The following is a 24,443-nucleotide window of genomic DNA, read 5'->3' as shown; positions in this document are numbered from 1 at the left end:
CAAGTACAAGACATGGCTATCGGGAACACTGGATTAAAAGCGCCTCGAGAAACTTGTCAGGAAATGTTACAATTTATTAGTAATGCCAAAAACAACAAGCGAGTGCCATGATAAAAGAAGAAGCAATGAACTAAAGGGTCTCCTAAATATAGAAAAAAAGAGGTCCTCTAATTTTCCATTAACCGCAACACTCTTATACAGGAACAGTGGTGAACTGCAATACCAGGCACGGCCTTTGGATAAGAGTGGCGTGGTTTCTTGCAAGATATTTTGGTAGAATTGAGCAAAAATATTTGCAGGACCCTGGCAAAGTGACCACGTTAGTAGTCCGAGGCCGGCAGACCAGAGTCCTGCAAACCTACTACAAACTGTCGGCATCTTTAGCGCCTCTTCTAAAACGTAGATCCAGCAACATCGTTGCGGCGTGACTCACTATGTTGCAACAGATCAGGTGATCAAAAGTGGTGCCGACAGGAAGGAGGAGGCTCGTAGGGCTCTGGTCCAGCCGCCATGAACTATTGGTGTGGACCAGGGACCTGAAAATCTTTTTGCTCAACTCTTGTGTTCTTATACAAGCCCTACAGTAGTAGCAAGGTGATAAGATTTCTGCAGACCTCATTCCCATTTGCAGATTTTCTTTTTTCCTGGAAATTTAAAAATCTGGATGACTGGAGAATGTGCGGCGTGTCAGTCAATTTATGATGCAGATTATGCATGGATCTGTGGTAGAATTATATCCAGTACAATGGTAAGGTCAAAATCCACAAATGTGTATTTTGCCGAGCATTACCCACGGATCTGTTAAATGGGCTATCCACTACTAAACAATGACCACTTAATTCAGGACCCCAAATTAAAAAAAAAAGTCATCTATGGATAGCCCAACAAACAGGCTTACTGATGCAGCTATTCGGTAAGAGCTATAGCTATTCGGATAAGCACTGTGATGCAGTGACCCGTTACAGGTAGGGGGCGCTGCATGGTCTTCCCAGAATGCACATGGAGGCGTATTGAGTAGTGATGAGCGAGTATACTTGTTGCTCGGGTTTTCTCTGAGTATTTGTTAGTATTTGGAGATTTAGTTTTCATCGCGGCAGCTGAAAGATTTACAGCTACTAGCCAGCCTGAATACATGTGGGGATTCCCTAGCAACCAGGCAATGCCCACATGTACTCAGGCTGACTAGTAGCTGTAAATCATTCAACTGCGGCGAAGAAAACGAAATCTCCGAACACTAACAAATACTCGGAGATCACCCGAGCGTGCTCTGGAAAACCTGAGCAACGAGTACACTCGCTCATCACTAGTATTGAGGCCATAGGAATGCATGGCAATCGCAGGCATAACTGTGGTGATGAGTCAGTCCGGCATTATTGTGAATGGCCGGTATGTGTGTCGCAGAGGAAGATACTCTGCACTGCCAGCCTGAAGTAAGGATGTTCTGGGACCTGTAGTCCCACAAGTAACTTGTGTTTGTATAATTGTGAAGGGAGGCTGGCAGGGCTAGTTATGAGAGCTGGGCGGGTCGAACTAGCCACACACACTCCCACCTAGGGGAGTGGTTACAAGTATATAATGTGACCAGGGTGTGGGTCACGTCTCCGAGTATGGATCTGAATGGTCTGTGCTGAAGGTCCTGGAAAAGCCTATGTGTTGGGAGTGCCATCTCCCTATATAGCACATGGTGGGGCTTTGGCCTGGGGTGTTGGATGAACATCCTGAATAGCACCTGGACAGGCCACACCGTCTGTGTGGTCCTGGACAGTCTGACTGCTTCTGTGCTGTGTGGGGAAGTTACCGTCCTTTGGTGGGTCGGGAACCGACTGGTGTATGTCTGTCAGACAAGTTGGTGATCCCTGCAAGGCGTTTCCTCAGGAGAGAGGACAGACAAGGATTCAGCAGGAGCTCCCGTAAGGTACCTCAATACACTGTTGGTGCTTATGATGTTCCATGAACTCTGTGGTAACCCACGGCAACTGGTCAGAAGAGAACCAGCGTGTTTAGTTGCCACAAACTAATGATGCAAAACTTATTGTTATGTCCGGACAGTGTGTAATGGACTATTCATGATATGGTTTATGAGTCTTTAATAAAAGAAATAGACTGTTTAAGTGAGAAAAAAAGTGCCCGTGTGCATTTATCCCGTTGCCAAGCGAGTATTCCCCTACCCGTTAGTGAGCGCTATCTCACAGCACTTATCCGAACCTATTCAATCAACCCTATATCTTAATTATCCAGACGACTATTTCAGTAGGCCCAGGGACATGAGTAAGGCTATGTGCACACGTTGCGGATTTTGCTGCGGATCCGCAGCGGTTTTGACGCTGCAGATTCGCAGCTGTTTTCCATGAGTTTACAGAACCATGTACACCTATGGAAAACAAAATCCGCAGTGCAGATGCTGCGGAAAAAAACGCGCGGAAAAAATAACGTTATTTATTCCGCAGCATGTCAATTCTTTGTGCGGATTCCGCAGCAGTTTACACCTGCTCCATAATAGGAATCCGCAGGTGTATAACCGCAGGTGAAATGCACACAAAAACCGCCAAAAAAACGCGGTAAATCCGCAGGTAATCTGCAGTGTGGTTTACCTGCGGATTTACCAAAATTAGTCAGGAAAAATCCGCAGGTCTTTCCGCAACGTGTGCACGTAGCCTTAGAGTTCATGTGAGAATGACTGACCCTTATTGTCACTGATTTAATGTTCAATGTCTGCCATTTGTTGACTGGCTGCTCATTAGCTCTTGTATCTGTCCTTGTATTGCAGTTTTAGTATTGTTCTACTAATAGGCTACTTTCACACTAGTCCGTCGGTACGGGCCGTCGCAAACCGTCGGCCTGACGGACAGTGTGATTGATTAGCACAACGTGGGCAGCAGATGCAGTTTTCCAATGCATCCGCTGCCCATTGTGAGTTCCGGGGAGGAGGGGGCGGAGTTTCTGTCGCGCATGTGCGGTCGAAAATGGCGGACCCGACGCACAAAAAAGTTACATTGAACTTTATTTTGTGCGTCGCGGCAGCCAAAAACACGACGCATCTGTCGCACGACGGAAGCGACGTGTGGCAATATGTCACAATGTGTCGCTAATGCAAGTCTATGGAGAAAAAACGCATCCTGCGGGCAACTTTGCAGGATGCGTTTTTTCTCCAAAACGACGCATTGCTACGTCCGTCACGCGACGCTAGTGTGAAAGTAGCCTTATTGGGAAACGAAGGCACATTGTTTGTTAAGATGACCCATTCGTGCTCTGCAATATGAAGGACGATCTATGCATGTTGTTTGAACACTCCAGCAGTGAGGGATGGCCCCCTACCACCTCCCCTCAAGCCTGTGGTGAAATGCCTAAATAAAAAGTTGTGACCCATAAAAAGGAGGATCGAGAGAGATCAAGAGAGAGAGATCGAGAGAGAGATCGAGAGAGAGATCGAGAGAGAGATCGAGATCGAGAGAGAGATCGAGATCGAGAGAGAGATCGAGAGAGATCGAGAGAGAGAGAGATCGAGAGAGAGAGAGATCGAGAGAGAGAGAGAGATCGAGAGAGAGAGAGAGAGAGATCGAGAGAGAGAGATCGAGAGAGAGAGATCGAGAGAGATCGAGAGAGAGAGATCGAGAGAGAGAGAGATCGAGAGAGAGAGAGAGATCGAGAGAGAGAGAGAGATCGAGAGAGAGAGATCGAGAGAGAGAGATCGAGAGAGATAGAGATCGAGAGAGAGAGAGATCGAGAGAGAGATCGAGAGAGAGAGAGCGATCGAGAGAGAGAGATCGATCGAGAGAGAGAGATCGAGAGAGAGAGAGAGATCGAGAGAGAGAGATCGAGAGAGAGAGATCGAGAGAGATCGAGAGAGAGAGATCGAGAGAGAGAGATCGAGAGAGAGATCGAGAGAGAGAGAGAGATCGAGAGAGAGAGAGAGATCGAGAGAGAGAGATCGAGAGAGAGAGATCGAGAGAGATCGAGAGAGAGAGATCGAGAGAGAGAGATCGAGAGAGAGATCGAGAGAGAGAGAGAGATCGAGAGAGAGAGATCGAGAGAGAGAGATCGAGAGAGAGAGATCGAGAGAGATCGAGAGAGAGAGATCGAGAGAGAGAGATCGAGAGAGAGAGATCGAGAGAGATAGAGATCGAGAGAGAGAGAGATCGAGAGAGAGATCGAGAGAGAGAGAGCGATCGAGAGAGGGAGCGAGAGAGAGGGAGCGATCGAGACAGATCGAGAGAGAGATCGAGAGAGAGATCGAGAGAGAGATCGAGAGAGAGATCGAGAGAGAGATCGAGAGAGAGATCGAGAGAGAGATCGAGAGAGAGATCGAGAGAGAGAGATCGAGAGAGAGATCGAGAGAGAGAGATCGAGAGAGAGATCGAGAGAGAGAGATCGAGAGATCGAGAGAGAGAGATCGAGAGAGAGAGATCGAGAGAGAGAGAGATCGAGAGAGATCGAGAGAGAGATCGAGAGAGAGATCGAGAGAGAGATCGAGAGAGAGATCGAGAGAGAGATCGAGAGAGAGATCGAGAGAGAGATCGAGAGAGAGATCGAGAGAGAGAGAGATCAAGAGAGAGATCGAGAGAGAGAGAGATCGAGAGAGAGATCGAGAGAGAGATCGAGATCGAGAGAGAGAGAGATCGAGAGAGATCGAGAGAGAGATCGAGAGAGAGAGAGAGATCGAGAGAGATCGAGAGAGAGAGATCGAGAGAGAGAGAGATCGAGAGAGAGAGAGAGATCGAGAGATCGAGAGAGAGAGATCGAGAGAGAGATCGAGAGAGAGAGAGCGATCGAGAGAGGGAGCGAGAGAGAGGGAGCGATCGAGACAGATCGAGAGAGAGATCGAGAGAGAGAGATCGAGAGAGAGAGAGAGATCGAGAGAGAGAGAGAGATCGAGAGAGAGAGATCGAGAGAGAGAGATCGAGAGAGAGATCGAGAGAGAGAGATCGAGAGAGAGAGATCGAGAGAGAGAGATCGAGAGAGAGAGATCGAGAGAGAGAGAGATCGAGAGAGAGAGAGATCGAGAGAGATCGAGAGAGAGATCGAGAGAGAGAGATCGAGAGAGATCGAGAGAGAGAGATCGAGAGAGATCGAGAGAGAGAGATCGAGAGAGAGAGAGATCGAGAGAGAGAGAGATCGAGAGAGAGAGAGAGATCGAGAGAGATAGAGATCGAGAGAGAGAGATCGAGAGAGAGATCGAGAGAGAGAGAGCGATCGAGAGAGGGAGCGAGAGAGGGAGCGATCGAGACAGATCGAGAGAGAGATCGAGAGAGAGATCGAGAGAGAGATCGAGAGAGAGATCGAGAGAGAGATCGAGATCGAGAGAGAGAGAGATCGAGAGAGATCGAGAGAGAGATCGAGAGAGAGAGAGAGATCGAGAGAGAGAGATCGAGAGAGAGAGAGATCGAGAGAGAGAGAGAGATCGAGAGAGAGAGAGATCGAGAGAGAGAGAGAGATCGAGAGAGATAGAGATCGAGAGAGAGAGATCGAGAGAGCGATCGAGAGAGGGAGCGAGAGAGAGGGAGCGATCGAGACAGATCGAGAGAGAGATCGAGAGAGAGATCGAGAGAGAGATCGAGAGAGAGATCGAGAGAGAGATCGAGAGAGAGAGATCGAGAGAGAGATCGAGAGAGAGAGATCGAGAGAGATCGAGATCGAGAGATCGAGATCGAGAGATCGAGAGAGAGATCGAGAGAGAGATCGAGAGAGAGATCGAGAGAGAGATCGAGAGAGAGATCGAGAGAGAGATCGAGAGAGAGATCGAGAGAGAGATCGAGATCGAGAGAGATCGAGAGAGAGATCGAGAGAGAGAGATCGAGAGAGAGAGATCGAGAGAGAGAGATCGAGAGAGAGAGATCAAGAGAGAGATCGAGAGAGAGAGATCAAGAGAGAGATCGAGAGAGAGAGAGATCGAGATCGAGAGATCGAGAGAGAGATCGAGAGAGAGAGAGATCGAGAGAGAGATCGAGAGAGAGATCGAGAGAGAGATCGAGAGAGAGATCGAGAGAGAGATCGAGAGAGAGATCGAGATCGAGATCGAGAGAGAGATCGAGATCGATCGAGAGAGAGATCGAGAGAGAGAGATCGAGAGAGAGAGATCGAGAGAGAGAGAGATCGAGAGAGAGAGATCAAGAGAGAGATCGAGAGAGAGAGAGATCGAGAGAGAGATCGAGAGAGAGAGATCGAGAGAGAGAGATCGAGAGAGAGAGATCGAGAGAGAGAGAGATCGAGAGAGAGAGAGATCGAGAGAGAGAGAGAGATCGAGAGAGAGAGAGAGAGATCGAGAGAGATCGAGATCGAGAGAGATCGAGATCGAGAGAGATCGAGATCGAGAGAGAGATCGAGAGATCGAGAGAGAGATCGAGAGAGAGATCGAGAGATCGAGAGAGAGATCGAGAGATCGAGAGAGAGAGAGATCGAGAGAGAGAGAGAGAGAGAGAGATCGAGAGAGAGAGATCGAGAGAGAGAGATCGAGAGAGAGAGAGATCGAGAGAGAGAGATTCTGCCAAGACTTCCAAACTTTATGCCAAGACTTCCAAACATCCAGGGGACCTTACAGGACTGCTGCAAATACAACATGGCCCTATCACGAGGGACACGGATCTATCAGTCTACAGGAAACAACCTAGTGGTCCTCAGTCACGGTTGGAAGAATCTGCTCCATTGACACGTTTAGAGAAAGCCAGGATTGGGACCCGTTGGTCGCCTGGCTACATGGATATGTTCAAAGAAGCCAGCTTGTGACCCTCAGGTCAACTGGCCTTGTACCTGAATGGACTCCTCTTCCTACGCTTGTCGTTACCTCCTCTCTGTGTGCGTGCCACAGGTGGGGTAGTTGACCCTGGGAGCTCTGAAGCAATAGCTGCCATTATCCCGGCAAGTCAGCGGAAGGGTGAGACTAATGTGCACCATCTTGGGGTATTTTGCTGGGACTGTTTTATGTGTTATCTGCCTGTTTTGTGGTTCAATAAAGCATTGCCACACTGTTTTATCCTCACCCTGTGTTGTCCGAGTAGCGTTATGCCCAAGTTAAAAGGAGAGGGTGTTTGGCGGGACGATCTCTGGTCCATGTTGTTTCAGCTAGCGGATCGGGGCATCTGCTGACCCCTCGTGTCTCCACACAACTTTAGAGTTGAGCGAATTTTTCAAAATTTGGTTCCAATTACGATTGGCGGCAAATATTGTTTTTGTAATATTTGCCAAACGTCATTGGAGTCAATGGGAGTAGAAATGACCTCAAACAAATTCGGCACGAATAGGGTAACAGCATGGCACGAATATAGCAAATTCAGATTCAGCGATTGATTCCGAATATATTCGCTCTACTCTACTTAGTTTCTCTCTTCCCCAGCAATAAGTAATCCCACATGTTCAATTTGTGGGTGATATGTCCCCTCTTCGGAGAGGTCTTATGGATTTTATTTTTTCTTTACAACATCTCTCTGGACCTACTAATCACAAGAGGCGCCGAAGAGGTCAATAGGTTTATGGAACTCAGATTTAGCCACTAGACCAGGGTCCTGTGAATCAATATGCTCATCTCCAGACAAGATCATAGATTTTGTTTATGTACAGTGTTCTCTCTCAGACATATTTAAGGGGTTGTCCAGGCTTGGGGCTCTCTAGTCTTTAGTAATTCAGATTGCAGATTTGTGAACCCTCACATTTGCATACTTTCGGGCACATTCTGACTAGACTTGTTTGGACTCACTCAATTGACTTATATTGAGGGAGGCTGCCCATGTCTAGGCGTCACGTGACTACAGGCATACTATTCACATACTTTCAGTCATGCGCCCACCACTCCCAGCAAATCCTGACAGTGTTCACACTGCGAGCTGCGTGGATTCACAAGTCAGTGATTGCAGACTTGTGCCCCAAGCCTGGACAGAACCTTTAAAGACGCCTTAGAAAGAATAAGAATACTTTATATAAGCACGATCTGTTTTACGGGAATCAGAATTGTACCTGGTTTGGGGGGACAAAAACAAGGTTTCCAAATAAAGCAATCACCGGATTTTACCGCAGATGAATGAAACAATTGCGAAAGAGTCATGGGTAAAAATAATTAACCTCTATTTCTTATTGGAATATTGCCCAAAAATGATTCACCCCTTAACATGAATAGCCATAGCCATGATCAACCCATTTCCTGCAGATTCTGTTATGCATAGGCCACACTGATATTAAGAAACGGCAACATCTCACTCACCCTAAACAAAAGCCTCTTTGCAGCGACACTAAGTTTTGCTCTTTCGTCCACCGTTGCTTCCTCTGTGGAGAAAATAAAGTCAATACGTTCACTACCACTGTGCATATAAGTACTAAATACACTGGAAAAATACTCTGATGCTAATATAACAAAGCAAAAAAGCGGTGATTATATTGTCAAAAAATTCACAAAAATTAACTTTTACAAAGAGGATAGAGAAAAAAATATTACATTGTTAGACGGGTCAAGGAACCATCACCTGTATATTATTTATGACCTATGAATGGCACTTTTCCATCCAAGTCCAAAGAAAATTTGGTAACCTTAAGCATTTTACAAGATGGAAATTGATTGGTAAAAATGTGCCACTGTTTGTCATCCATTTAGCAGACATGTCATGAGCTTTCAGTAACTGACAGCCTCTACATAGATGGCAATGCAGCCCATGTTGATGGCCTAAGAGAATCATCAGTCACCCAGAGATTATAACAAAAAAAAAAAAATTCTCTCAAAAGGTGGAATAAAATGTGGGGAATTGGCTTTGGACAAAAGGGTGATGGTTAAAGATTCGCCAAAATCAAACAACATGCAACCCACTGCAAAAATTTGCTGCAAATAAAGGCAACGCAACCACACGAAAAATGAACTTCAAAAGATCTCATGATGAATTCTACCACACGACTGATCTGTTAAAAGGAACATATTACTCTAGAAGTGAAGGACTTCATCGTTGGGTATCATGGCCTCAAAGCAAGTCTAGACATTGTGCAACCATGACGTGACCAAACATTTCATTGCACCTTCCCACCTACTTTCTTTTCCCCCTTTTTCTCCACCCCTTCTCTTTTTTGATTGACTGCTCAGGCTTACTAGAGCAAGAGAAAGGAAGAAATAGATGGAAAACATGCAGGAGGGAAGGGGCACTTAAATGTTTGGCCCCGCCATAATGCACTGAGCACTTGTTATTGTTTTGAACAGCTATTCTGTTCCTACAGAGTCGCTTTAAAAGGAGCTGGAGAAGATACAAATAAAAGTAAATGGTGTTTTCAAGGCTGGTGGCAGGTCCACCGACCTAAACTTCACGACGTCATGTGGGTCAGGAGACCCGAAGCTGGTTTGTCCATCCGAGTATACAGATGTATGAAACCGACCTAAGAGGCAATGCTTGATATTTTTTTTGTCCAACTGCAAACAAGGAAGATGGGGGGAGGCTTCTGCTGCAGCTAGTTGTCATACAGCCAGCCACAATTGTAAGAAAAGGAAATGGAGGGCAGGGGAGGATGATCTCTAAAAAGTTTTCTTTGCACATGTCTCGGTTTTAATTGTGATATGATAAAATAGGACAAAAAGAGAAGAAAAAAAAAGAAGATTAAGGGCTAAAAAGACAAAATGGGAACAACCCCACAGTATCTATGTATACTCGCCTTCAGGTGTCTGCATTGGCTGAGAAGGATTAAACGTCGTCCTGTGGAAGATCGAACAATCATTAGTCTGCTTTACTCCAAAGCACTGATTTTTTTTAATCATGTAAAACACATGCAAAATGTGAATAAATCCATTTCACGGCAAGTTAACAAAAACACAGAAGTGGAATAATTGGATTAAGTATTATAAGGTCTTATATTTTTCCATGAGATGTCAATGCACACAAAACTGAAGCTTCAAATATTATAAAATAAAAAGTGCATGGGATTGAAAAGCAAGTAAAGCCCTTTTTAATTTGAGTCTCAGGCTTAAAATGCCAAGCAAAATAAAAACTAATAAAGCTTGATCCATTGGGCTGCTGCCTAAAACACACGGTCATGCCAGTGAAACACGGTCACGATTGTACAGTCTCCGGCTGGTCGTTCCCGTACCTATCTGTTTCTTTTCGTTCAGCTGAAGTTACAGGTTGGGTTCTAAATCTTTCAGAAGTCTTTCTATTGTCACCAGGAGAGATATAGAGTCTTGGCCTTCGCGGGCCCCTTTCCCGCTCATTGGCGGCGGCACCAAGATCAACGCTTGATGTTGGCATTTCAGCCTTGGGTTCACTTTGCAATCAAGAGGAAGGTTATTAGAAAAAGAAAAAGGAGAGAGAGAGAGAAAAAATGATAATGATAGTCAAAGTAAAGAGCACGGCAAACACTTCAAAATGTCAAAAACATGCAAGAGGACAGACAAAAGCATTCCACAAGGGAGTTACGTTCTGAGTGAGTACTCTGGTCACCAAACAAGTGAATCTAATGTACATTGTGCGGTAAGTTGAGGACGTGCAGCGGTCACACACTATTAATGGAGGGGGGAAAAAGAAAATGTATAAACATCACCCACGGGTCAGTTTTGCTGGAATTTGCAGTCTCCAAAAATGCACTTCTAAGCTGGGCCACAGACACCTTGGTGTTTACCGTTCCAGCTTCTCCATTGGCAATGTGGGGATCTTCTTCAGTGCCCAAAAATACCATCTCTTTCTGCACTTCAGTTTCTTTTATTGAAATTGCTTCTGATTTTGGCATGCCAGAGTCAGACAATGAGCGCACAAGCATTTTATGCTTCATCGTTGAAACCTCCTTGGGTTGTCCAAGTGGTCTGTAGGGTTGACTGGTTAATCCACTCTGCAGATACATGATGGCTTCGGCTCTCCCCGAGCGGTCATTTGCCTTGTTCTGGGGTAGGACATTTTGTGACATGTATGGAAGTGTGTCCTTAGGAGGTGGCACCTCTCTACTTTTTTGCTTGTCCGCATAGGAAGATCTAAATCTTGGATTTTCCTCAAAAGAGTCATGAAGCTTACCATTACTAGTCACTTTGCAAGGCTCAAGTGTATTTGTCAGTCCTTGATAAATTTGCCGAGATTTATCAGCATTCCCCTCATTGTCTGCCAGTGGATTTCTTAGTGAGGTAGTGAAGGCAGACACCATGACGCTATCCGACTTCGTACGTGAAACAATCTTGGGTGTATGAACAACATTGGCTGGTTGGATGTAGCCATGGATGGGTTGCTGGCTTGGGGATGGCTGCTTATATACTCTATCAAATGCAGAGTTCTCGGATTGAAATGGCTTATAGTAGACCGGGGCTGCATGATGCTTCCTTTGGGTAGAGGTCTCTACGTCAAATTTTTGACTCCCATGTATGTTCTCATCTCGCACCAGTCTCTCTCTAACTTTAACTCTTTAAAAAAGAAAATTAATTAGAATCCCAAAAGTAAATGTAACTTAATTGAAATTGTTGTAAATTGTTAATTAAATGTAAAGAATTAGTATCATGATCACAAAAGAAAAAAAGAACCTTGCATCAAGGAGAGAAACAGGATAATAAAAGCAAAGAGAAGCAAATTGAAAACGGGGGCATTACAAAAGACAACATTAATCCAGAGAGCTTTGAGGTTGGACAGATGAGTCAATCTGCTGGATATACTATGTATTTCACAAAAAGGTCCCTCTGAGTAAAAGGATGAAGAAAAACAAGTCACGAAATACATTTTCTTTACTTTGAGTGCCGATACACCTCCACCCTCACCCAGAATTTACCTACTGTCTCGAATAGCAACCCACAGATCAACAGTAAATTCCCGCTTGTCCCTCCTGTCTGATCTTCTGACAAAGTATGGTTATGACAAGCGGCATTAGAGGACATTAAGTAGGTAAACGTTCACTATAGAAGTGTATTGAATGACAAAATTATGCAAATTGTTTCATACTATTAAAATATGCAATTTTACTCGCATTGCAATCTATCTTTATAGGGGTGAGAGTGAGGGGGCGTAGATGTTAATCAGCCGATGAACAGTTGGGAAGTTGTAGCCACCCAATCCTCGCAACAGGAAATGTGTTACCATATGGAGGCCAACTTAATGACCGAGCTGTGTATGGAATGCATAGGCAGGTCATGTCCAGAGAAGCAGCAGGATCAGTGGTTTCTTGGAAGCTCTTCCTTATTGTTGGTAAGTGTCCAAGTTAGTAATAATATAGATTATTGGAAAGTAACGGTCTCCTGTGCTGCTGGTGTATATCCAATCAAGGAGTCAACTCAAACAAGTACTTATTGTGTGGTTTACCTTCAACGCGTTTCGAACTAATCCAACTTTGTCAGGAAAACCAGAGAGGATGGTCTGAATCTCTGTGGTTCTCCTGAAGTTGGATTACTTTGAAATGCAAAGAAAATTAACTGCACTGTTATCACAAATGTTTGATTTGACTCCTTGACTGCATGCACACCAGCAGCGCAGGAGACCAGTTACTTTAAAATAATCCATAATACTACGTTGGATTATCCAACCAAATCAGGTGGTAACCAAACTTTTCTGGATAACACCCTATTGCGCTTATCTTGTTCCTCAGCCATTTCTTAAGGTCCATAAAAAGCATATGAAATAAAGGTAAACTTGGAGAGAGAAGGCATTTAAATGGTTGTTCCACTACATGGATTGATGACCCAGCTCTGAGATACATCATCAATATCAGATAAGTGGAGATGACCGTTGTTAGCTGTTCTCTGAAACAACCGGATGAATGGCACAGCTCTGTCAACTGCATAGTGGCTGCAGATGGTAAATTCAGCACTGTCCAGCTCCGCAATGGCTTAGATCCGGCAACCACTGGTAGAGAACAGTACCACAGTGGACATTGTAGAGTCTTCATCTCCCACCAATTGAATACGGATGACCTGTTCTGGAGAGAGTCCATTAACAACATTGTAGAGGAACAATGACTCAGAATGACTAAAAACAAAGTACAAGCACTCAATGCTTCATGGTGGGGCCAATTAATACACCTTCCCTAACTCCACCCTTCTCTGGTCTATGAAACCAGAGCTGTCAATTAGGGTTGAGCGACCTTGACTTTTTTAGGGTCGAGCCGGGTTTCGCGAAACCCGACTATCTCAAAAGTCGAGTCGAGTGAAATCGGCCGATTATGGCGAAAAGTCGAGGATCGACCGAAACACGAAACCCAATGCAAAGGCAATGGGATTTTTTTTTTTTTTTTCTCGATCTCTCTCGATCTCTCCCTCTCTCGATCTCTCCCTCTCTCGATCTCTCCCTCTCTCGATCTCTCCCTCTCTCGATCTCTCCCTCTCTCCCCTCCGTCCGTCCCTGAACTGAAAAGCTGGTGTTACACAGTGCAAATCGCTACAGCGCACAAGCGACAACATGGCGATAGGCGTCCACGCCCCTAAGACCTATGTCATCACTCTGCCCACGCCCCTTCATTGGCTGAAAAAAATGGCGCCAAGCGCGTCATACGAAACGCGACTTTGGCGCAAAAGTCGCGTACCGCATGGCCGACCCCACACAGGGATCGGGTCGGGTTTCATGAAACCCGACTTTGCCAAAAGTCGGCGACTTTTGAAAATGAACGATCCGTTTCGCTCAACCCTACTGTCAATCTCTGTATAGAGGGAAAACAAGCAGGTGGGGAGGAGTATTTAAGAGATTGGCTCCGTCAAGAAGCACTGAGTGGTGGGACTTCGTTTGAAAAGTCATTTTATGCTGGCAGAGTCCCTTTATGGTCTACAGACCGAAAGAACAAGAATAGATAACTCTTGCTTCACAGGTGCGACCTGAGGTCTTTGGGTCGTAAAACCTTTAGCTCCCGAATTGTCATCCTAGCCAGGTATGGTCAGGAAATGCTTGTAACTATTATCAGGGTCCTTCTACAATACATTTTTCTCCAATAATTCACAACATGTCATGCATTTCAGGCATATTCATAGCATATTTTTCACACTCAGTATTTAATTTTGCCCGTAATCCACTTTCCTGGTGCACACACAAAAAAAATTACCTTTCAGTGCACACTATTCTTTTCCCTCCTTCAAAAACTTATTGCTCGTCACCTCTACTGTCACTTTTCCAAATTATTCCAATAGGATTTCTATCAGTTACATTGGCGTGTATTACTGGTGACTTTACATTACTGCATCTCATAGCAGAAGTAGGTTTTATTTTCTTGAGTACATCTCTTCATATAGTAGACATCTCGTATACTGGCCCTAAACTGAGTCAGTGTAGAGCAAAAAACACCTGTCTTTATTCCCCCGCTACTGTATGCATGGAGATTTTTCAATATTTTATTGCAGACTTTAAAGTAAAACCTAATTTCAACACTTTTTAGAACAGAAAAAAAAAGTTTGGAATTAAGAAAATGGCCTAAGTGCATGAAACGGTATTATATAAAAAATGACTATTAATCAACCGATAAATCCTCCATTACTTCAATGGTCCCATATCACTCATGTGAATGCTGCGGTCAATCATTGGCCTCGAGGATCACATGCCATACATGCAAACATTACAGCTAAAGCCAGTGATTGGATGCAGCTGTCAAATGATTGATGTACGCAACACCACCACTGAAGAACTGGCGGGAGGACCACAATGGCCGGCAGGAGCTTTAGAGTTGGAGCAGTTTACCAAACACTAGTCACTGGACACTTTTGCATAGAATACTGTAGTCTGTGACATTATTTCATGCTTTTTTGTAGGGTATAAACTGTGTACCTGTTTGAGAGAGGCCAAAAACCATGTGGCTTCGTCAGCTACTCAAGCCCCATGACTTAAAGCTTAAAAGTGTCATGTGAACCTTGAATTCGATAAGAAAAGTTTAAATACCGAAAAATAGAAAAGTCTAAAGAAACAAATAAGTTTGTCCTGGGCTTTTCTCAAATTCCTCAATGTCATGTTTGGATAATCTGTACTGCAGACATTTTATATTTGTTAACCTTCTTAAAATTTAAAGAAGCACTCCCATCAAAAATCTTAAATATATTTTAATCATATTATATAGCACTGTGTACTTACAATTGCTCATTTTGCCTTTCTACCCAGATAATTTGCTTTTCTCTGCTCTATGTAGAAACAGGAAGTCTCTTACCCCAGCAATTATCATTCCCCTTCAACTCCTTACCTAGCTTACCTCCCCCTCTGCTAGGGACTTTTGCAGAGACTTATGACTCCTACAGGGAAAATAGACCTCCTGTTTCTACATAGAGCTTAGAAGGATTCAGCTTGTCAGTTTTTAATTACATGTCATAGACATAATGGAAAAAGAAGAATTATCTGGGTAGAAAGACAAATGAGCAATTGTAAATACACAGTGCTCTAATATGATGACTGAAATATGTTAATGGGATAGAAATTTTGATGGGAGGAGTGCTTCTTTAAGGTTCCCATAGACCGAGTAAAGTCAGTTGAATCACCCAATATCGACGGGTTCGGCAAAAGGTCAAATGTGTATGAGGGCCGACTGATAGTCGGGAAAGATGGCGATCAGTCATGTCCAATTTCGGACTGCTGTTCGCATTTTTCTCCCGGAGATAAGGCTACTTTCACACTAGCGTCGGATTCGGCCCGTCGCATTGCGTCGGGCCGAGATTCCGACGCTAGCATTTGATGTGCCACACAATGGGTGCAGCGCATGCATTTCTCCAGCGCATCCGCTGCCCCATTGTGAGGTGCGGGGAGGTGAGGGCGGAGTTCCGGCAGCGCATGCGCGGTCGGAAAAAGCAGTCTGTCGGCAGCAAAAAACATTACATTTAACGTTTTTTGCTCCCGGCGCTGCGCCACAACACGGCGCAACCGTCGCACGACGGTTGCAACGTGTGACAATACGTCGCAATGCGTCGGTAATGTTAGTCTATGGGGCAAAAACGCAACCTGCAAACAACTTTGCAGGATGCGTTTTTTCCCCTAAACGACGCATTGCGACGTATTCCAAAAAACGCTAGTGTGAAAGTAGCCTAAGCCAGCCGATGTGTCAGTCTGCGGCATTAAACACAAAAGCGCTCCTGTTCTCCTTATGAGAGTTGGCCGAGATGGCTGTCAGACAAACGATCGGAAGAAGCATAGTTTGGACATCTTTCATTGCCATCACTGAATCTCATTTCCCTTTGGGGAAGCTCTGGTTGGCCTAGAGCCACCCAACACTCATTAATTAATCCATTTGTGTAACCTTGAGATCTCATATGACCCTTCTACAAAACTTCCAACTGCAGGTTGTGTAGAGTAAGTGTCAAGTAGGACCTGTTGGATATTGGTATCTACGCCTTAACTAGCTGAAATAAAAAATGTAGACTTGGGTCACCACACTTTAGTAATAAAGGTGAATTTTCAAAAAAGATAGAAGAAGAATGTAAAGAAAAATGTACAAATCAAAATAAAACTCAGCAGATTTCTCCTCACTAAACCAATGACCGCACTGGGCAGTAGACTTCCTGTTGCTCGTTTCCTGGCGCTCATAGACTTAGAATTAGCGATTAGCTGCTCGCCCCGGCAAAATAGGAATTAGAGAGACCAGGGCAGCATTTGAAGAGCAATGATGAGAGCATGGAGAGTCATTTTTAAGAATATTTTCAGATATGGACAATCCATTTAAGTCTACGACCTGTTGGTGTCATTTGGTGGGTATGTGCACATGGCGTCTATATGGAGCAGAAACTGAAAGGAAACCCTCCTCAAAAACTTGGGAGTTTCTGCTCCAAAAACCGTGCCCACATAGACGTTAAGTGGGGAAAAATGTGCCGATTGGACCTCCTTCAATCTCCACAACATACTCCATTAATGTAATTGAATGAAAGGGTTACAATTTTATTAGCCAATTATGTAAACTAATAAATTAGGCTATGCTTTTTTTTTTTTTTTTTTAGTTTACTTGGTAGCCAATTAGTTGTGCAATACATTTGTGGCAGAGAAAACAAACAGGTGCATAAGTGATGCCACGGGGCCATTCCAGTTCTGTGGTTAAGGGATGAATGTGGTTACATATGGATTTGGTTAAAATTTGGGAAAGGAACAACCGAATTAAAATATGTAAGAATTAGCCACAAAACCACAAGCTCTGGTACCTGGAGGGCCAGCTGATGAGAGACGCTGTGTCCCCATCGGAATCTTTCTGAAGGAACCACTTTGGTTTCTGCTTTCCTGCACTTCTGCGTAAAAGAGATCACCTTAAAAGACTCTCATATCCTGCACATTGCACGGCAATTACGGTATATAGCACGCGGCTAACTATCAAGTCATAAAAAGCAGTGGAGCAGGTGTTGTAAAATGGAAACTACAGCATTTGTTGGCAAGAGATCTCGGCTCAAAGCTGTGTAAAACAGATAACTTTCCCCATTTTCCGTTTTGGTGCTGAAGAGTTCTGGAAAGGAAGAAGCCTTCCCATTTATCACAGGAAACAAATGTACAGACACAGACAAAAACAAAGACCGAGAAAATTGGAAAAACTAAGCCCTGATATTCCCCATTCAAGCAGAACGCTGGATCTATTGTAGTCTTAACCCCAAGTCTTAAAAAGGTCTCTAGAATAGGATACAGGATATAGATCACATACCCTCCGGGACGAGAATTTTCTAAGATAAATATATATATTGGTGATAGACAATTCGGAAGGGTTTTGTGCCAGAATCGCCCCTTTAGAAAATTCTCATCCCAAAGGGTATGCTATAAAGGGGCGATTGTGGCACAAAACACTTCCGCATTGTCTATCACCATTCCGATTGAAGAACCCAACATTCAGGAACTCCTCATTCCAAAATAAATCATTGCAGAGAACAACTGCACAGATAAAAGGCAAAATATAATTTTTAAATATGCTTTCGATATAAGGGAATAAGGTTGAAGGTGGGGGGTCCTGTCGTAAATCGACCTCTTTGATTAGGACTAGAGAGGCACCGCAAATTAACACCTGATGACAAATGGTCCTGCTCCCTGTTCATTTACTGGAGACCTCAGATGTCGAAAGGGCTGCCCAATTCTAAGACCTATAATAAAATGTACAATACTTCTCAGATAAAGGGGTCAAAGCCCCAAATGTGGCAATGATTTCAGATATCTTACACTCATCCGATAAGGTCCAACAAACTAAGTACCGTAGTTTGCAAAGTTGTTTGTGAAGGTCTACAACATGATTATTGTGGTCACTTGTCATTTTCTGACTATTTTTTCCCCAGTCAAACCTTTTTGGGTCCAAAAAAATTAAAAAATGTTATAATCGTGTAGACTCCTCCATGAATAATTATTTTTCCTTGCCAAGCACCAAGCAGTGGTTTAAACTTGACAATAGCAGGAAGTTCTACAGGCAAAAGAGTGAAGTTCTAAGATCGCTGGCATTGCAAGTAAAAGTTTTAGAAATTTGCTTTTCGAAAAAATCTAAAAGGAAAGGAGAAGAATCCAGGTATGGAACTAGGATTCCAGTGGTTTAGGGACACACAAAGTAGCTAAACATCACATGGCCGTGCAAGCCACCAGGGTTTTCTAATAGATTGGCTTGTATGGCCATGTGTTTTTTTTGGCCACATTGCAGTTACCTAGTGTGTCCGTGCCGTAAAGGGCATCTGTCAGTAGGATCGGCTCATATGGGCTGTTTATATGGACATGTAGGTCATAGAAAGTTCAATAGAATGATATCTTCTTTTCTGCGATCCGATGTGTTATTCTCTAGAAATCCATGTTTTTCTTATTATATATAAATGAGCCATTAAGATCTACGAGCCGGACATAGATCTCCCAGAGAATCTGCCTCCAGAGATTATTGTAAATGAAAGGGAGAGTTACCAGTGTGAGACATGATCTACAGGTCTAACCCCTTTCATTTACAATAAGCTCTGGAGGCAGATTCATGGGGAGATCTATGTCCAGCCCATAGATCTTAACAGACTATTTACATATTAAGAAAAATGTTAATTTCTCTGGAATAAGACATTGGATCGCAGATGTTAAGGTATCATTTTATTCAACTTTCTATGACCTACCGGTATATGCCCATATAGACTGCTTAGGAGGATTGATCCTCCTGACAGATTCCCTTTCCAACATTACCCCAGTGCATTTAGAAAAAAAAAAAAACAAACAAAACTTTTGGCTAGTAGGAAAGATCTGGTTCATTATTAAATGAATGACCATGAATTATAACAGCCAATTTTACGCAGCCAGATAAGAGCATATCATGGACTCTGCTCTACCTGTAATGAAATTAATCTGGAGCAGCGGCGCCCAGCTGCATATTAGGTAATCGCATTGTGGTCTCTGGGCTTCTCGCTATTAGACAAACTATGTAATGTAACGCGACCTGCTTGTACGAGGAGGCCCGGATCACACAGTGGTGGTTGGCTTGGAAGAGGCAGCGTACTGTGAGGATTTATAACGCTTTGCGCTTTTCCAAGGTTTGGAGAGGTAGTTTAGTGTCCAATAAACATTGGAAGTCTCAGATTTCTCCTAAATGAAATATGCAAAAAAAAAAAAAAAAATCTCTTCCCACGCAAGAGTCATTAGCAAACACACATCTTAGTTTCCATAGATATTATGCTACAAAAACAACCGATGATCTGAAAAGTTCACAATTCAGACCATAAAAAAATAAAGATCTTGAACTTTCAAGGCGTTGTCCGCTTTGCCTGTTAAATGTGAGCTCCACCTATACAGTAGGTTGGTTTCAAGAGCTTTGTGCTGCTTGGGCCACCAATGATCAGCACAAGTTCTTATTGAAAGGAGTATTCCTTTCTACAAGATCCTACCCCAACATGTAGTAGGTGTAGTAATAATATTAGCAATAGAAATAAAGTATAGTTCTACTGATAAGCTATTGCTTACTCCTTGTGCACGCCATCGAGTAGCTTAGGTATTTATGCTTACGACCACTCAGCGACAGTTAGTTGCTAGCGGTTGTAACCATGGATACCTAAGCTACTGCATTGCCCTGCACATGGGTTAAGAGCCATAGTGAATCAGAAGAACTATACCAGATTTCTAATTGGAGGTATTTACTATTATTACAGCTACTACATATTGGTATAGGAGCTCTGAAATGAAATAGCCCTTTAAGATAATGGGTAAAAATACAAAAGCTCTTAAGCGCTTTTAGTTCTGAGTTTTGGGTAACAAGAAGAACTGAATGGTAGTCATCCTAATGGAGACAATCAGGTCCTTTAAATATTGGAAACTGAAAGGCCCTCAGGGCATGATTAACATCCTCCATAAAATACACTTCAGTGAGGGACCGCTGGCAAGAGGTACATATGTGAAAATTCTCTGGCGGGCCAACCATGCAGGGGGATAGTACGATGGGGGTCAATTAACGGGAGTGTGATGATTGTAGCACTAGGCTAGAGAAAGAAGGGCTCCACTGGACTAGTCTGGTTCATTTACATATGCCATGCTGCAAATTAAAAAAAAAGTGTTTAAAAAAAACAAATTGGCTAATTTTCACCCTGGTGCTTGCTTTTTTTTGGAAGACTCATACTTCCCGGCCTTGCTAAAGAGTTTTCAGCAGCCTCTATCCTCAGAGGCAGAATTACAATGCCAATAGGTGATGTCTCCTGATTCTCCTCCTCCTCCATTTACAATAACACTTGCACACACTCATCAGATGCTTTAATACTAAAAGATAAGGGTCGGCGTCTGTTCATTGTGGCTAATGTACATGTATTGTTTCCTGAAACAGGAAGCTAGTGGCTAAACATTCCCCAGTGGACAGTGTGAAATGATCAAGATTACCAATTTCTAACAGGTTGTAATCACAAAAAAAATATATAGTCAAAAATACAAAAATTAAAACAGCTCATTAATTTTCTCATTATTGCTTTCTGGTAATGCAGAATTCGCTAAAATGGCATATGAAAATAGGTTTACCCTGTTGACGTGTACTCACATTTCACCAGAAAAACATCTGTGCCGTCATTTTTGTATTAATAGTTACGAGACTGGTCGGACGCTAATCAGTTTTTCTCGAATGTGGAGAATGAAATAATGCAGTCTGTCCATGAAAATCAGACCGCACTCAGATGTCATCCGATTGTCGGAGGCATATCATGCACACTGAATTTTTTTTTTTTTTTAAATGTATTTTATTTTTTTATTTATTTTTAAGTACCACTAGGTCTGAAGAGAAAAAAAACAAAACAAAAACAGTCCAATATTATTCAATGAGGCAGTGCGATCTGATATTTTGATGTATCGTACTCCGAGCTCGTGCAGACCACCATAATTTTGGTCTAAAAAGGTAAGCCTATGAGTTGGGTAAAGATCCAGACTTCAGCTTTTGTGAGCCTATAACTCAGATTTTCCGGCAGAGCCATCCATAGGTCCCTAGACAGGCTTGGACTGGCCCACAGGAGAATAGGACAATCCCCCGGTGGGCCATCACTCTCTTATATGAGCAGTGCTTGACAGCACAATATACTTGAATCCCTACGTACAGACATAGAAGACCCAAGACAACGAGGCGCAGCTCCATTTCTTTGGTCAATTAGTGGGGGGGTCTCATTGTCGGACTGTCCTTATTGATCAGAATGATTTGAGATTACGGACGTGTTAAAAGTTTTCTAAAATGACAGGGCATCCTCCCTCTGGTGTCCTGTCTATGCAGCATCTCGGCCTTTTCTCCTTGTGGATACCATCCTAAATTCTCACGGAGCGACGCCGCGGAATAAAAAGGCAAAGGGGAAACAGCGAGGATCTCTCTTATTTCAGGAACATCTGTTTTCCGTTAAAATACCATCTGACAACCACTCGCTAAATATTAACATGTGGGATTTTGTTTTACTCCTCAGTCATTCTGACCTGGCCACATGTAATATATAAGAGCGCGGAGATCCCAAGATACACAAATTAAACAATTAACTTAGAGGGGGGGAAAAAAATAAGGAGGGGTAAAACGATTTCCTTTATTTAAGGATCTGCGTTGTCCAGAGAGCGTAAGGGCCTCAAGGCCGAGCAAAGAATACACCGAGGGATTGTAAATACACAAATATCTTATATCCCATAGGCTACGTACAATTATATACGATCGATGGGTATAGGAGTCTTAAAAAAAAAAAAAATCCTACATCCTGAACTCCAGGAGCGTTGCAAACACTTCCATACACAGCTGTGAAATAACCCTCATCTTCACCGACCTCCTACACCCCGCTATGGGCTAAGAGCAGCCGAACCCGACATTCTAAATGCCTGGAGATAACATCTGTATAAACACTTCTGATGTCATCACATCAATGCAAACAATGAAAGATTGTGCAATATCAGGGTTAGAAAGTCCCAACCCCGAATCCTGGATAAAGGATATTAGACAGTGAACATGAACAAAAAAAAAAAAAAATCAGCAAAACAATAAAAAGATTAGTAGCAAACGTATGAAAAACTGATGCCCTTTAACCAACTAATGACCAATGGCTTGTATAGGAAAGTGATTTTACAAGTCATGACTAAGCTGTCAGTGAGTGCTCCATGCCGGCAGTGGTCACTGACACCTGACCGTCACGGCTAGAGATGCAGGGACCCATTTTATCGGTCCTGGCTCTGATCGGTCAGTCAATCTGAACTGAAACATCAGCACTTCCCCGACCGATAACTGCAGGAGCTTAGCGCAGCTGACAGACGAGCTCCTGTGGTAACAGCGTGGAACGGTGCCCGTATTGCCCCTGGCTGATTAACACCACACATGCTGAGATCAGTTGTGACATTTGAAAGGTTCTGAAAGGGAGGAGGATCCCTCTCTCACCCCCATGATTAAATCACAGGGAGCCGATAGTAGTCATGGCACCCAGATGTCAAACAATGACCACCTGGTGTGCCAGGTATGGTGGCCTGTTAGACCCAGCAATAGGCAGAGTCTAGCAAGCGATCTACCTGTGTGAAAAATAAAAACTTGACCTGCTGTTGATTTGTTCATTTTGCCTCCCAAAGATCACAGTAAGGCTTGGCGCATTTATCCTGCGCTCACACCGGGGTTTCCATGTAAATCTCTGAAACACGTGATTCAGAAGGAACCCCTGGCGGAGGAGTCCCTATAATGAGGCAGATTGAGTCACTGTGAGCGCAGTCTTGTCTATGTTCCGGCCATACTAGTCTTTTTAGGCATTAAGTGTTTGGTCACCCACAAGTCAGAGACCGCTAAACAGAGGCCAGATGGTGTCCAGAGAAACTCTGCTGCCTCAATATAATGAATGAATCCCTCAGAGGTCTCATTCGATTCACATGTTCTGTAGATTTAGATGGAAACTCCGGATGTAAGTGCTCAGCGTAGCGCACAGGATAAATGTGAACTGATAGAGTATGTTTTGCACCCCAAAATGCCACTAATAAAAGATTCTACTCAACCCACAAATGAATTCCAGCTCAGGTCCATCTGTTTACAGAAATAGAGAGCTTCCTCCTCATTAGAGGTAGCACAAAAAAATCTGGATAAGTGACGTGGCTCCCATCAAAAGAAATCCAGCAAAATCTGTGCTCGCAAATCCAAAAGCCCGGCTCCTCCTAAACCACAGCGTGCCTAAATTGTAGTTTGTGTCCACATGTCTAGCATTTCTGTAGCCATGTAAGCCCGTCTAATTTACAATGCGTGTGTCTCAAAAAGAACGAGCTGGGCACAATATACTGGGCACTACAACGGCAGATTTGCATTTTCACCCTGCAATGTAAACTGCGGCTTCTTTCTGTAAAACACCAATGGAGTCAAAATCATCACTACCACCCAACCTCAGCTGATCAGTTGTGGTGCCAGCAGATCTGATATTAATGGCCTACCCATATATAAAAGTGCCATTTAATCATTCATATAACATGGGTATAGTAGATACCGGAGTATTGTTTGGGAAAGTTCCGTATTTACTGAATAGACATACATTTTGTAGAAGTTGTTCCTCGTTTTCTGTATTTCACTGCTCAAACGACTGGGACACCCCCAGTGATGTGATAATGATGGCATATCCTCAGGAAAGGTCATCAATCTCAATGTCCCAGAACACCTTAATTAATGTTGTCTGAACGGGACAACTTAAAAGGAGTCTGCAAAGAACAGGCTCGGCTGCCAATTATGTGTATGGAGGGCCACCCGATATCCCACAGACAGGGGAGGTCAGGGAAAATAAGGACTGGGCATGTTACATTTTGAGCTACCCAATCGCCTAACAGAGAATAAGCCATTGTCTGACCCCGCCAGCAGAGATTATTTCCCTTTGCCCTAGTAAAATATACCTGTGTGCTCAGCCTACTCGGCGGAAAGTGTGCATGCAAAATCTGGACTAGATGGATAGGAACAATGTTATGTGTATGACCAGTTACTTATGCAATGTTTGCCATCAGTTTGCATGGATTTAAAAAAAATAAATAAATAGCAGATTTCTTTAGTAACAAGACACAATCTGTCATTCTCCAGACACACACAAAAAAAAATGGTTGCAACACTTCTGATCAGTTTTCCTACATCAAGGGCATTCTCAACAATCAATACATGTATTTCTATGCACGGAGTGTTGTCTGAGATCAGGACTGTGTTCCTGCAAA

The 24,443-nt window shown here is 43.6% G+C and overlaps 1 protein-coding gene across 3 annotated transcripts in view; it reads right to left on the bottom strand.

Annotated features, from left to right (window-relative positions):
- SVIL (supervillin) overlaps nt 1–24,443 on the bottom strand; it is a 244,113-nt gene that overhangs the window by 83,913 nt on the left and 135,757 nt on the right. For 2 of the 3 annotated variants that reach the window (XM_069729641.1, XM_069729642.1), the window contains exons 8-9: nt 9,613–9,653; nt 8,189–8,250 (exon numbers count right to left, since the gene is read on the bottom strand). In XM_069729641.1, coding sequence (XP_069585742.1) covers nt 8,189–8,250; nt 9,613–9,653 — 103 coding nt within the window. Of the gene's footprint in view, nt 1–8,188; nt 8,251–9,612; nt 9,654–10,044; nt 10,219–10,498; nt 11,339–24,443 lie in introns of all 3 variants that reach the window. The other variant, XM_069729640.1, reaches the window with a different exon arrangement.

This window comes from Ranitomeya imitator, chromosome 6, assembly GCF_032444005.1.
Source record: "Ranitomeya imitator isolate aRanImi1 chromosome 6, aRanImi1.pri, whole genome shotgun sequence".
Taxonomy (NCBI): Eukaryota; Metazoa; Chordata; class Amphibia; order Anura; family Dendrobatidae; genus Ranitomeya; species Ranitomeya imitator.
The sequence above is the reverse complement of the archived record's forward strand: the minus strand, read 5'-3'. Positions and strand labels throughout refer to the sequence as shown.